This window comes from Nothobranchius furzeri, chromosome 16, assembly GCF_043380555.1.
Source record: "Nothobranchius furzeri strain GRZ-AD chromosome 16, NfurGRZ-RIMD1, whole genome shotgun sequence".
Taxonomy (NCBI): domain Eukaryota; kingdom Metazoa; phylum Chordata; class Actinopteri; order Cyprinodontiformes; family Nothobranchiidae; genus Nothobranchius; species Nothobranchius furzeri.
The window spans coordinates 49,646,100-49,661,256 of NC_091756.1; the positions used below are offsets into that span (position 1 = coordinate 49,646,100).

Here is a 15,157-nt window from a genome sequence, read left to right on the forward strand (position 1 = left end):
ACCCCCTGGAAGAAATAAAGGTAAAGAAAAAGCGTTATGACTGTAAACAGCATGTTGCTTGAATTCACGTCATGAAGTGCAAACCAGAACCACCTCCGACCCAGAGCAGCTGGCACCGAACCGCTGCCACTAGTCCCCACCGCGCCCGACCGGTGGCACCCGACTAATGCGGGCCCATTCGGGCGGGCGGCAGGACCAGCGTGGCCCGGCCGGTAAACAGTCTCCTGCGTCTTGGCATGTTCTGGAAGCAGAACGTCAGAGAACCTTACACCAGGTGTAACAGTACAAGAAAGATTTTGTTGTGTCTCGTCCATCTCACATTAAAACAGAGCAACTCGCGTTTTTACCTCCTGAGTCGACGTATGAGCCCGGTACAGATCCTTAATTCATCTCACAATCAAGGACCGCCCGTAGCCCAACTTAACTTTATGACACAGGGTAAAACAAGGAGGTGTTGATAGAGAAAGGAATGTACACAACTTCACCACAAGATGGAAGAAAATGGCATGGAACTGAGCAATGGAGGCTGTGAATGCCGACCCGTTCACCGGCCCCGAAAGAAAAAAAAAAAAACCTACGCGGACGTGATGGTATTCCACGGACAAACTTCTGTTTTACTCCGACGGAAGGCCACGTAGCAAAATGTCGATTCTACACACTGTAGTGATTTACAAGAACCACCGCCAATGCGGGTTTTGTGAGGACACTGAACTTATTGTGTCAGAAATGGTTTGACAATTTATTGGGACGCGTTCCCTTTTTTGTCTAACTGTGGCTCGCTAGCTTAGCTCTCCGGCTAGGTCTAGCTTTTCGTCTGTAGCGACCAGACTTAAATTTGCCCGACTAACCAAGCAGGCATCTCGCTCCGCTGCTTAAACGGACTTTAAAGCGTACGCAATCTGGATGCAGTAACGCCTCCGGCATATATAACCCGAATCACAGCGGTTACCTAGCAAGTGAAGCTAACGGTAGTTGCTAACGAGTCATCCAGGACAGATTCGGCGTTGATCAGTCGCCTATGTAACGGAAATATCTTCCACAATAGCTCGCCCACAGTGTCAACACACTGAGACGAAGGGTGTCCGAGAATTCGGATAATTTAGACTTAATTTTAGGATTGAGGATAAGCCGCTCACGGTAGCTCACCCAGCAAGTTTCAGAGCGGAATTGTAGCTTTCCGACCTGAAGAGATTAGAGGCGCGGCGTCGCGTCAAAATGGGCAGAATTTAGTCAAAAGCACAACTCACACGTTCGCTCCGAAGGCGAAGATGGGATAATCAAAGTACTGTCTGTAATTTGCGTACAATTTGAGATAGGAGAACTTCCACCGTCAAGTTTCCACCAGGACGTCTCCCGGAAGAGTGACTTCAGCGGAATAATTTCCGTTTTTCTCCAAAATAAGACATCAAAGTGAAACACAGAGAAAAGGCGTAACTTGTGAAAAATTAGCTTTTAGATGTTTGAAATCAGATATAGAAGTCTGGATACGCTCGCCATATTGTAGCGTTGTGGTTTTAGGCTCTTTTATGAAAGAGGAACCATGCTACTTATTAATTCGGAATATTAATTTTTAATAAATCAATAACCAAATTTTATATTGTTAAGAAGACTCAAAGGTTGTTTTCATCGATAAACTGACGATAATATCTGTGTCTGTGTTTCAGTTCAATGAACAAACAAGTTTCAAAATTAAAAGTTTTAATTCTTCAAACTAGACTAATGATTTTGAAATTGACAAACATGGGAATAACAATCAACATTGGCAACTTTGTGGGACAATCTTTAACAGTTGATATGCTGTTCTTGCTCAAATAGACCTTCTGTTGGTGAATGAAGATTGAGAGTGATGTGATGAGGTGAGATGAATGCGTGTGTGCATCTGATTTTGCTTCAGGAAGAAACAGGTGTCTGAGTGAAAAGTGATGGTTTGAATAAACTTAGGTTTAGTTGGAAAAGATGCATCAAAACGCTATCTGTCGTGTTCTGCCTCACCGAAAATCGGACCCCCTGTTGGACCCGGGACGTCACCTTAGGAAGAGGTTTCATCCAGGGCACCTTGGCTGGCAAGGAAGACAAAGATGCGCCGCGAACCGGTGCAGAGTTGCCCTCGGTACACATTGATGGTAAAGCGTTTTGTCGATGCGCTTTCTTAAGTTAATTCACTCAGAAATCAAAGACTCTGTATGAGTCTGCGTTAGAAGTTGCGATTCAGCTATTCTGTCTGGCTTGTCAGGAACAGCGTGAGAGGGGGGGGGAGAAACGAGCCAACCGGCTCTGCCCCCCTTCGGTTTCTTCAGGTCCTCTCTCTTTCGTTGTCAAGCACGAACTGAAATCATAAGACTGAAACTTACCAAAAGCCTTTCTCTTCTCAAAGCAAACGTGTGCGTCAGCAAATGTGTTTTGGAGTTTACTGTGAGAATCTGTGTGTGGGTGTGTGCTTGAGTGTGTGTGTGAAGGTCGGTAACAAACATCCTCAAACATTAACATGTAATTAAGAATGGATTAATTAAATCTCTTATAATTACCCAAAGCATAATAGTCATTCATTTGATTAAAACACATTTATAATGAGCAAATTGATGATTAAACTTTTAACATTCAAAACAAGGAAGTTTAATCTTTATGTTTTGACTTGGTCTGGGTACAACTCATGGAAACACGTCTTCTGGACGCTGCAGGTGGCTGATGTTATGGCTTCTTCCAGACTCTCGCAGACTTCATGTCTGCAAAGGTCCCAATCTGTGTGTTAAAGTTCTGAGCGACCCAGTCGGGTCAAACACCAGCTTTGTGACAGAAAACCCACACTTCCTCACGTTACAGTAGTGTAAGTTTATAATATTCTAAAATACTATAAAAATGTAATGATTATTTTTTTATTCCAACATTCTATATTCATTCATTTATTTATTTATCTGTTTGTCATTTATTTTCAGTTCATGGTTTACGTGCATACACCAAGTTGGGCTGCAGGTTTAACGGTTAAAGATTTTAGGGTTCAGTAAACTGTAAAAAGTCAGATAGTGACCTAAACCACAAAAAGAAGGGAAAACTGGTCACGTTTTTTGTTTTGTTTTGATCTAGTTAAGGGTTTTAACATGTTTTTAACGTTTCATAATTCAATCCGTAAAGCGTTCCATCAATCCCATCCAAGAGGTACAGTTGAAGTAATACGTCACAAATCACTCACAGCAACAACACAAAATAAAGATGTTTTTTTAAAATAAAAATGTTCATACATTAATAAAATGCATCATAAAGTAATTTTACTCCCCTTGTTGACGAAAGGTTGACTATGTCAAGTTAAAACACATCTGCTACACGTGTGCTGGAGAGCTGCTTTGTTTGTTTACAAAAATAAAACAATAAATTCATAAACAGGTGATTTCTTATGCGTGTTAGCCCCAAAGCTACAATCACGTAGCTAATTCTGCACTTTTAAATATCCCTCACCACAGCAGTGATCCCAGTCTCGTCGTCTGAAAACACGTAGCTTCTGAATATTTTACTCTTCATGCACCAGGAGTCTGTTTCTGGCTGTTTGAGGAGCTGACGGATGTTTCCGGGACTCCTTCAGACTGTCTGGCAGCACTTTGAAACTCTGTTATTTTTAGAGTTTAACTGAATGGAAACATTCTGGTGATTCAATAATTAATACAGAACTGTTTGTGTCTGCTTCCAGTTTGAGGCTCTGAGCGATGCAGTCTCTTTTTGGTGGAGGGGAGCTGGGGCTGCTGGGGGGAGGCGGTGACGCTGGAGACCTAAAGGAGGATGGTTGCGGCAGCATGGCGTGGAGAGCCTCGCCCCTTCCAGCCGATGACGTGTACTCTGCCTCACACTTTGCCCTCATCTCCGCCTATCAGGAAATCAAAACGAGGCTGGGCAGCCTGGAGCGGGAGAACACCAGCATCAAGAGGAAGCTGAAGATCTACGAGATCAAGGTGATGATATTTTACAAACACACCCACACTTACATAAGTAATGTAATACAAATTAATTACTTCCTGTACATTACTTTTCCTTTTATGTCCCCTCCGGGGTGCCGTAGAGCAGAACTAGAATGAAAAAAATGACAAACTTAAAATAATGAATCATTTAAGTTTTTGTTAAGATGGCAATTGTAAATATTAGAAATAATACTGAATCAAATTTATAGCAAAATAGCCAAGATAAAAAGGCTGAGTGCACACAAACAACATGTATGAAGTTAATTAATGTCTTTTGTTTTTGTTAACTTGCATAAAAGTTTAGCACAAATAAAATCTGCACACCACAGCATTTATACTATAATTTGCAAAGCTTGTCTCCAGATGGGATGTTTTTTCAAATACATTTTAATAACACAAAGAAAAGAAAATACAATAAACATCAGAATAGATGCATGAGCTCTGTGACAGTTCCATACAGATAACAATTCTGTTCTGGGAGGAAAACGTGAGTTTCAGAAGTGACTGCGTTGTTTTTATTAGAATTGTTTGTTCATTTCTTCCTTTCTGGGTTGATTTCACCATCTGGCTCCACTCTGCTGATCTGTGTTCGTCCATCTCCTGCCAAGTACATCTTCAAAGTGACTGTCTTTCTTTCTTTTTTTTAAATACAGTTTCCAACAATGATTTCTTAGATGGTTTTATGTAACAAACCATCTGGAGTGTCAGGTTCACAAATAACAAAGCAAAATCCCCAAAGTCTGAGCCAGAAAAAAAGTATATTTGTACCACAGATGATGACTAGCTCAGTTAGTTTCACTTTAGGTAATGAGTTAATTAAATCCATCTGCGATTAGAACGGTGATTTCTCATCGTTTATGCTTGGCAGCGTGGATTTATTATGGGACCTCCTCTGTTGTGAGTGGAAATGTGAAGCGTGTAGAAAATACCAGCTGCTGGTCAGAACCGCATCAGTCACAGCAGGCTGATTAATCCACACAGTTTAAGAAAGTACATCTGGGATGTACAGCACCTTACAGAGGAGGCATGCTAAAGCAGCTTAGATGGAGATGTTGATTAAACAAACAAACAGCTAATCAATCAGCTGGAACAAAGGCTGATCTTAACACTCAATTTACTGTTTAACCTCTCACTCCTGGAGAAATCACAGAACATTTCAGAACATTTAATGTGTGAGATTAAGAGAATCTGTCCTGTCATGTATATTGGTTTCGTTAAAAAACAAATCCTGCATTCTGACTGTGTATCGAATGTGAGGTTTCTGTGGCTTCATTCCTTTTTAAATACAGCCTGGGGGCAATGGTGGCCCTCGAATAATCCAGTTTTGTCTTTAAGGTCCTTAAATAGATTCAAAACTAAATCCTAGAAGAAGAATTTGCAGTTGCTGAGCAGTTTTATAGCTTTAACTGAGTTAAATGTCCCTGATCTGTGTCGAATCTTCCACAGTCCAGCAGAGTCATGTGGTCAAGAGTTAAAAGTAGTTTCAGAAAAAAAGCCGTGAGCCACAGGGCTCTGTCCTTGGCCCCCTCCTTTTTTGCAGTGTTATCTTCTCTCACTGGGTCCTCCTTCGTCGGCATAATGTGAAATTCCATTTTTGTCTGCCAGATCTATCTTTCCCTCCAATGGGGGAAGGTGGATCTGTCTCTTCGCTGCTGGACTGTTTGAAGGACATTAAATTATGGATGGGTTCTAAATTTCTACACTTAATAATAATAATAATAATAATAATAATAATAATAATAATAATAATAATAATACTCAGTCCCAGCAGAAGAGATGGTTCATGTTCAGAAGTTGACCTCGTCTCTTTGGCCCATACAAAAGTAGGTAGTCAGCAATCTGGGGAGAAAAATGGATTCATCCCTGTGAGATACCGAAATTATTGCAAGCAAGCAGTATTTTTGTGTTTGAGTAAGACCGTACCAATGGATGGCCATTAGGGTCAAAAATCCCTGAGAGTGCAACCTCCAGGAAAAACACACCAGACTATCTTTCATCTCTGGCAACAAGTGAAGAAGTAAATGTGTAAAACAACAATGACCCATCCAATATGGCAGTGATGCTGCTATGCTCTCCAGCGCCCAACGGGGCACCCATGTATTCAGGTCTATGCTTAGACCTCACTCCCATGTAATTTAGGCCCAATTTTTATGGTTATATGTTACAAAGATGCCAATATTTTTCAACAACTGGACTAAATTTAATTCATTTTCAACAACATTTTGCTGGATGTTTCCAGAGATGAACAGTAAAAACTACACATTGTCACTTTAGAGGAGCTGTGTCTCCTATAGTCTCTGAAGCTGAACTCTTTGGCTTCAGCCAGACCTGCACATTTGTTGTTGGACTTTTTATGGAGATGAGATGGCAGGTGAAGCAGAAAACCTCCTCTCTGTAGCTGAATCAGCCGGCTGATTGAACAGGGGAACGAGGGGTAAATGAGCATAAAGGAACAGCGTTGGAGGACAGAAAATGAGGGAAATTGGAAAATAGGTTGAATGAAAGCAGCACATGTGCAGAGGAATGTGCTGGCAGACACAAACATGAGGGAGTGAAGGGAGATAATGATGTGAAGAGGAAGAAAGAGATGAATTGTTGAAATTTGTAACAAAGAAGGATTAGGGGGAAATAAGAAATACACCCCTGGATATTCCTGCCATCATTAGTCTTTGGTGTTCTTCCAATTCAAGGAATTATACAGCATTACTGCCACTCTTTAATGTTCAGTTTCTCCTTTTGGCTTTTAGATAGTGTAGGACCCTCAGTAGTAGGAGAGAGTGGTGTCAAAACAGCTTGTTCTTCTATAAAAAGGAGAGAACAATGGTGGACGTCAAACTGCTGCACTTCAAACTCTCAGTAAGACAAAAGGCAGCAGACATGTAGGAACAGGTTAGGTGTGTTCTTGCTGTGTCTTGTTTCTAATTCCATGCCATTGTTCTTTTTTAAAACACGGAAACGGTTTCGTTACCTGTTTTTTCGCTATGTTTCGCCTGCGGTTGCAGACTTCCTCAGGCTGACGCTGGTGCCCGCAGATAAACGGAGAAGGAAGTGACGCGCCACCATCAGCCTGAGGAAGTCTGCAGCCGCGGGCGAAACGTAGGGAAAAAACAGGTAACGAAACCGTTTCTGTGTTTTAAAAAAAGAACGATAGCATGGAATGTAGGAACAGGATTTTATTATTTTTCCTTAAAAGCGAGCAGCACGAAGATGCTGTTAGTGAGGAGCATCAGAACTCCTGCCTGGTTCTTCTGAGCAGCTGTTACTGAAGGCTTCAGGCTGCCAAACGGCTGTTGACTTACACACAAACATGCATTTGATTAGGGACGGTTTCCAGACACTGGTGTTGATTTTGGTAGAATGGATGCAGATGTTTACCCATTTGGAGTCTGAGCTGTCACACCTGTGATCGTGTCAGTACAGCTCGTTCTTATTTTTAGATTACAACCTGCCTCCAGTCATTAGGCAGCTGCTAAGTTAATACCCAGCTGAGTTTTCTCTAGTTTCCTCCCACAGACCAACATATTTTGGGATAATTGGAATAATAATGATTGTATTCAGAAATAATAGATGTTATACATTACTCGCCCAAAGTGAACTCTCCCAATGGTCAACATTGATCGATGTCATATCTTACCCACAATGCATCGTGATACTCAATAAGAGTCTTGAATGACACCAACGTTTGTAATTTCTCTTAATTTTGCAAAAATATTTTAATTCTGCAACAGGAGAAGCAACATGCATAACTTGACAGGTCAAAACTTTTACAGTAAATGCAAACATCTCACAGACTGCATTACAACTGAATTAAATTATCTCCTGATACCTAGAAAGCATCAGTGTGTGTTTGTGCTGTTTGTCATTAGAGATGATAGAGATGAAGAAACCACCCTTTCTCACACCGTTTGACAGGTTTATTGTTCTTTGACCTTTACGACCTTTCCCCCAAACCACCTTAAGTCAAACTTGACAGGTGTATTGTTTTATGACCTTTTGTGATATGACCTTTAATGACCCCATATTTCAAGAAATGAATTGATGACTGTTGTGTAATGACCCATGAAGTTATAGATTGTAGTCCCCTTCTGTCAAGATGTATATTGATGATCTGCTTTGATGTGTTCAATCTGCAACACTTTACGTCAAGTTAGGTTTGATAACGCTTTTGTGTTAGGATACCTCACCCCAGTTCCCACAGCCCCTCCCTTTCATACGTAATACCCCATATCCCTCCCTCCAACCATTGTCAGCTCTTTAAAAGGTATTAATCAGTTTCAGCACGCAGTGTCAGTTAGAATAGAATTCAACTTTATTGTCATTGCACATGTACCGGTACAGGGCAACGAAATGCAGTTTGCATCCATCCAGAAGTGCTTTAGCCGTGATATAGATGTATTACAATATATATTAGCAATAATATAGATGTGCAAGTATATTACAGAAATGGATCTATTACGTTTGTTATAATGTACACGGTATGAAGTATGTTATGAATATTCTATGACTATAAGTATGTATAGGCTGTAGTTAATGCAAGCAGTCCATGAGTTTAACGTGGGTCATATGTCAGGAGGCAGAGTTCAGGAGTCTGACAGCTGTTAGGAAGAAACTGTTCCGGTACCTGGTGGTCTTAGTCCGGAGGCTCCTGTAGCGCCTCCCAGTGGGCAGCAGGGTGATCAGTGCATGTGATGGGTGACTGTGGTCTCTGATGCTTTTCCTAGCCCTTTTCAGACACCGCTTCCTGTAGATGTCCTTTATGGCAGGAAGTGGTGCTCCGGCGATGCGCTGGGCAGTTTTCCCGACCCTCTGCAATGCCTTCCGGTCCGAGGCGGAACAGTTCCCATACCAGACTGTTACACAGTTGGTCAGGATGCTCTCGATGGTGCAGCGATAGAAGTTCACCAGGATGTCTGAGGACAGGTTGTTCTTCCTCAGAGTCCTCAAGAAGAAGAGGCGCTGGTGAGCCTTCTTGACCAGCTTGGAGCAGTTGGTAGTCCATTTGAGATCCTCGGAGATGTGGACTCCCAGGAACTTGAAGCTGCTCACACGCTCCACTGCCGTCCCCTTAACGTGGATGGGTGGATGTGGGTCAGCATTCCTCCTGTAGTCCACGATGAGCTCCTTAGTCTTCTCAGTGTTGAATTCATAATGAAGTTATCAATTCACACGCGCACGCACGCACACACACACACACACACTTAAAGCACTTCCCCCTTTCAGAAAATGCCTGACTTTCTCTAAGACAAGTACAGAATTCAGGGTTACCGACTCTAAACCATTCAGCATCCATACAGACATTTGTCTCAGCCACCCCACTCCTCACCTCCTCTCCTTATCCTAGTGTTAAATTTACAACAAAGGGAGTCACCATAGAGACATTTGTCTCATCAGCTCATTGGCCCACCCCCTTGCTTCCTCTATCGCTCATTCACTCACTCACACAGGCATCCCTTTTTTTTTTTAGGCATCCCTTTCAACCCCTCTCCTCTCCTTAGTGTCACATTTTGAACCATTCAAAATACACATTTTACAACAGGGGAAGTCATCAATATACACACATTCAGGCATTTGTCTCAGCCACCCCTTGTTTCCAATGTGACCCACACACACACACGCACGCACGCACGCACACACACACACACACACACACACACACACACGACTCCTTTCATCCGGTCACCCTCTCCTCCCCTCCTCCGCCACAGCAGCAGAGAGCTGCTTTAATAAATCACAACAGGTGACACCAACCAATACCGATCACTGTGCACATCAAAGTTATCTTTCAACAGAAGATAATCAATAAAATGATGTGTTTAAAATGGATCCAGAAGTTGTACTCTGTCTCTGCCTGCAGTATTTCAATATTTTTCACCCTGTTAGTGGTTTTACAGAGCAGGTGCCACTTTTGTCACACATCTCTCCTTTTAAAACATGATTAAAATGTTCAGAATGCAAATCTAGGCTCTGTCAAGTTGGGGGGGGGGGGGGGGTTCGGAGTGCGTCGCAGAACCAGAGCGGGTGAGGGGAGATTCTTCACACAGAAGCAAGTGCTTTCCAAATCCTGTCTCTCATCCAGGACCCTGTCTGAGGAGCACCCCAGAATCTCATATCCTCTTCAGCTCAGAAAACATATGATTATGCACAAGCGTGCCTGTTCAGGTTTGCACAGACAATCTTTACATTTAGAATTGGCATACAGACATAAAATTAATGCAGTAAAATATAAAGCATTTTATTTAAACATTCATTCATTATTTTACAACCACAGAGAGCCGCATCAGATGGGTGCAGAGCCGCGGGGTGCCGTCCCCCTTACATTCAGACACTCCCCTCACGCAGGTCCCCTTTTATTCAGTTACCCCCTCTCCTCTAGTGCTATTTAGAGATCCTTTCCAAAGACAAGAGAGGCAAAATGAGTTTTGATCTGAAAAACATACTTTTGCTGAAATCAACGTTTGAATTACGTAATGATGAGAACGGCTTAACCTCGCATCAGATTTTTCATAAACGTTTAAAGGAGCAAGTTACGGGGACAAGGCCATTCATCCGTTATATGTTGAATAGTAACGGTGATTTTATTCCTGTGGTACAACCATTGTTATGCATGGATTTTGAAGAACCGATGGACACAACTTAAAAAATACAACGCCGCACCCCCCCCCCCCACCACCACCACCACACACACAGATAATAGTATTAGATTCCACTGTGATGTTTTAGAAAAGGTAGGAATTGTATTCAGTCTCACCGTCCAATAGCACCATTTCCAGTCAAGATTTTGTTTTAAAAAGACCGTATAACTGTAATGGGAAAAACCGTCTCGGATCTCTTTCTCAGAAACACACCGTGATGTCTGGTAAGTGGAAGAATTTACTCAAACTCCACTTTTCATTGTTTTATCAATCTACTGACTTCACGTCTATTTTTAGCCGCAATTGTTTTATCGTCGGATGAGGGTGAATGGGATGGCAAGATACCTCTTTCTCAATTAGAACACGAACGCGGGACATCACCACTGCCACCAACCCCGCAAGATGCATTTAGTCAACTCAACAGAGATTTGAACAAACTTAGTAAGTGATTTTTGTACGTAATTTAATAACATAATATATCCCTTTCAGCTAAGAAATATCTTATTTCTCCAGATTGACAGGGCGGGAACAGAGACAATCAGGAACGCCCCTCGCAGCGATACGCCGAAAGTCAGGACTTTACCCCACCCACACCTCAACATGGCTGTGACGAGGGGGTGGCGTCACAGCCAGAACAGCCACCGGTGAGCAGCGATGAAGACTCTGTTCCACGCCCTACTGCCGCTGATACACAGACACCTAGTTCATCAGAATAAAGTGTTTAATAAAGTTTTTATTAAAAGATGATGATTCATTCATCCTCTCTCCATTTTTCCATCCAGAATTATGTCGGAGGAGGAATCAGCGGCTGACTCGGCTGCAAAGGACTAACAGAATGAAAATGGTCTACATGCTTCTGCAGATTACCTACGGGCTTGTGAACATCGTGGGCAATGTTCTGTCTCTGTGAGGATTAAAAGAGAGAGAGAGAAGAGGAGGACCAAGGATTTTTTGTCATTCATCAAGTTTATAGTAGTTTTTTAAATTTATTTTTCTCTTTGTATCATGAGTCATACGTCTGGATACAGTGATGTGTTACCGGATTGGTTCGATCTGAGTGGACTTTCAGAAATGATTGAAGTAGATGATGATGAATTTTCTTCTAAAAATGAGATTTTAGATAGATTTCTAGCCTGCCAAACTCCTCCTCCTTCAGATGAGGCAGAAGAAATTCTATTAGGTGGGGGGGTGCTTGTGCACCTTCCCCTTTTGACCGAAGTGCCCAAAGTGCCCTTTTTTCGGTCTTCCGTCAGATTTTACCATCCAAAGCTGTCATACTTGGATACAGGTTAGGCACTAGGACCATGTGGAGGCAGCCTCCTCAAGCTGAACCCTTAGACCCGCCCACAAGCTCACTGATTAATTCTGCTGCGTCATGCCAATGTGTGATTGGCTGTCCTTGCTGTCGCTCTAAATCTGTCGCCATGGAGACAACTGAAACCGGTGTTTCGCTTGTCAACAGGGGTCTGCGCTCATCTAGCTGAGTTTTATATTCTGCCTGCATCACGTCAGCTGGATGGATTTTAATATCAGAGCTTTTGTTTACATTAACATTTAAGTCCGTGGTTAGTGTGTGTGGAGCAGAGTCAGCATGTCTGAGACAGAAAAGAGGACACTAGAGATTCTCCGCGTGATAACTTCTGAATAAATTATCAAATGAAAATAATTCCAACGGTTTCTAAAAGCACATAAAACGAGCTTTCCAACGACGTATTACATGATGTAATTCATTTTATTAGGAAAATCGCTATTAGAGGGAAACCAGCTTTTCAGCATCACAGGAAACGGAGCAAACCGCGACGGGAGAGCGGAGAATGGAACGGAGGAGATAACTGATCATCTGCATAAGCAGCTTTTATAAAGTTATGGAAAGGTCTCAAGAGAAAATCCACCTTAATCAGGTGTCCCAGAAGTTTCTGGTGACATGAGGGGCTGATTACTGTCAAACTTTTATCAAATATTTACTAAATGTAAGATTCAGCTTAATTCCAGCATTATTTATACGTACAATAAATATTTTTTTAGCAGAAAAAAATAATTTTATATCTGGGCAGAATTTTATTAGTTGACTTTTTGCCATGAAATGTTTAGATTTCACCTTTTATTATTACTTTTTAACTGGCTTATCAATAATTATAGAAATAATGGTAGAAATTTCCATACAGTTGTGATGTGTGAGAGTTTCTTTTATGTTACCTAATATTTATTTTACTTCATGCCGTTCTCTGAACCAGAGCATAGACCTACCTGTGGTCACAGACAGGCTGCAGTAAGAAATTTAAAACATAAAAAAAGTCTAAACCGATAAACACAGGGCAGGGTTCACACTGTTTTCTGACTGTAATGATGTTCAGAGTTTAAACTGTTCATTTGAAATAGTTTGACCAAGTCCTTTTGAGGTTCCTATTTAGTAATAAATGTAAAGAATTCAAATCTTTTTTTTTGTTTCATTTAAGCACTGTTTTTACAGACTTGGATAAACATAAATACTAAATACAAACCAGACACTGAAAGCTGAGGTTGTTCTGAAAAAAGGAGCAGAGTTACAAACATTTAGCACTTTTTGGTACTATTTCACAGCCAGAAAAAAAAATACATGTTATATTTATGGTAATAAGAGGGTTAAACATGTCATAAATGTTCTGCCGCCCACGAAGATGGTAAAAGTGAATGTGAGCATAACTGCATATGTTTTATTACTTAATTATGTTTTTTTATTGTTGACTATTATGTTATTATTATAACACTAGAAATAAATAATGAGGTAAATATTCTGGATCAGCACCATGAAGCAAAGTTATGGCCATAGTATGTGCAGTATTCTGGAAATGGTATGAAAGGATAGTGTGTGTGTGTGTGTGTGTGTGTGTGTGTGTGTGTGTGGCCTGCTGTAAAGAGTGTTGTTAGGTTGGTAGCAGAGCTCTCATGTTTAGTGTTAAGTTCAGAGTGAGATAATGGAATTGGATCAGGAATTTCCTACAGACAGGAAAAGATCTCAGCTACCACAGCTGTAGATCATGCTGGATAACTTCCTGTGGTTGCATTTATTTTACTTATTTTATTTTATTCATATTTTACCACCTCTTACATGAGCTGTCTCTAGTCAATTTCAAATACAAATACAGATAGAAGGACAATTTGGGACCAGCTCAGTGGCCTTGTGGTAGTGTCCTCCCTGGGACTGTGAGATCAGGTTTGATTCCCGGTTGGGTCATACCAAAGACTTTAAAAATGGGTCCCAATGCCTCCCTGCTTGACACTCAGCTTTAAGGGGTTGGATTGGGGGTAAAACCACCAAATAGTTCCCGAGCACAGCCACTGCTGCATCTCACCACTGCCCTCCAAAGAGATCACCAGTATGTGATGATGACTATGGGAATTTCTCCAGTTTTTACTTCTTTTAAATGCATTGCATCACCATCTGGTATCAAAACAGGATTCAGTATTGGAAGAAAATCAAAAATCAAACAACTTGGATTCAGATCAGGGGCAAAATATGGTTGTAACATAAGTCAGCTTTAAAAACTAAAACACCTGTTTATGAAATAACGTTACCTTAATGACATATTTTTACTAGTTTACATTATGTTGTTTGAAACCAAGGGTGTCATTATCTGAAATTTTTAACTTGTTGGATCGTGAATCTGTTAAAAAACTTTGCTCTATATGTGCCCTTTTTTTTAACTTTGAGCACCCGCCCCTTCAAAGGTCTCTGCACGGCTCTGTTCAAATGATGAGATTTTAGAACAAATTCTAGCCAAACTCCTCCTCCTTCAGATGAGGCCGAACAAATTCTATTAAATACAGATACGCCATCTCATCTTACTTTAGATGAAATTCGGAGGCAAATAGAACAATCATACGATGTTAGCCAACGGGGGGAGGGAGCGTTAATGTTGCGTCCTCTTCCAATGATGCTTTTAATCAGCGTGCAATTAGAGAAAGCGTCTCTTTTTCAATAAACCACGGAATCATAGACCCTGCAGAGTTTTATCTCAACGTTATGGATATATTAAATAGATTTACTGAAAGGGAAAATCAGATCGCTCGCGCAAATGATAGGATTCAGTTCAAAATCAACACTCAGCATTCAACTCACCACGTTAACTTTAATTATGACGGTGCAAATATGATGCAAAATTTTCAATAATTATTCGACAAATTAGTCAAATCGAATGAAGCGCTGGCGGTTGACAGTGATTTTAATTTCAGACTGCAGGTGGTGAACAACCATCTGGTGCTGGGAAACGAAAAATTAAGAGTATTCTTTATCAGGAATTAGTGGATAAAAAGCGGATTCATCTCATTTCACTCCCCGAGAGCGATCAGGCCTTGTGTTTCGTGCTCAGCTTAGCCGGGCTGTCAAACCCCGCAGCGACAGATACGGAGTTAATGGATGTGGCAAAAAAATATTCATCATCAAACCGGACTTTCCGTTCAAACCCCCGTTTCATCCAGCGACGTGATTCAATTTGAAAATATTGTTCAAAGAAAAATTGTCATTTTTATCAGAATCGCCAAAGTCATTTAAAAATTTGAAACAGATTTCTCCGACCGTTCCAACCCATTGTTTCTTTTGCT

General features: G+C 41.2%; 1 protein-coding gene and 1 long non-coding RNA gene across 3 annotated transcripts in view; both read left to right on the forward strand.

Moving 5' to 3' along the window:
• The window catches only part of tbkbp1 (TBK1 binding protein 1), a 331,337-nt gene that overhangs the window by 65,224 nt on the left and 250,956 nt on the right, over nucleotides 1-15,157 (forward strand). For both annotated transcript variants that reach the window (XM_054749384.2, XM_054749385.2), the window contains exon 2: nucleotides 3,680-3,938. In XM_054749384.2, coding sequence (XP_054605359.2) covers nucleotides 3,696-3,938 — 243 coding nt within the window. In that variant the 5' untranslated portion in view covers nucleotides 3,680-3,695. The remainder of the gene's footprint in view (nucleotides 1-3,679; nucleotides 3,939-15,157) is intronic.
• Nucleotides 10,693-11,521, forward strand: LOC107387610 (uncharacterized). Its single transcript, XR_001573226.3, has 3 exons — nucleotides 10,693-11,017; nucleotides 11,090-11,220; nucleotides 11,359-11,521. It is a non-coding gene; the product is annotated as an uncharacterized lncRNA (long non-coding RNA).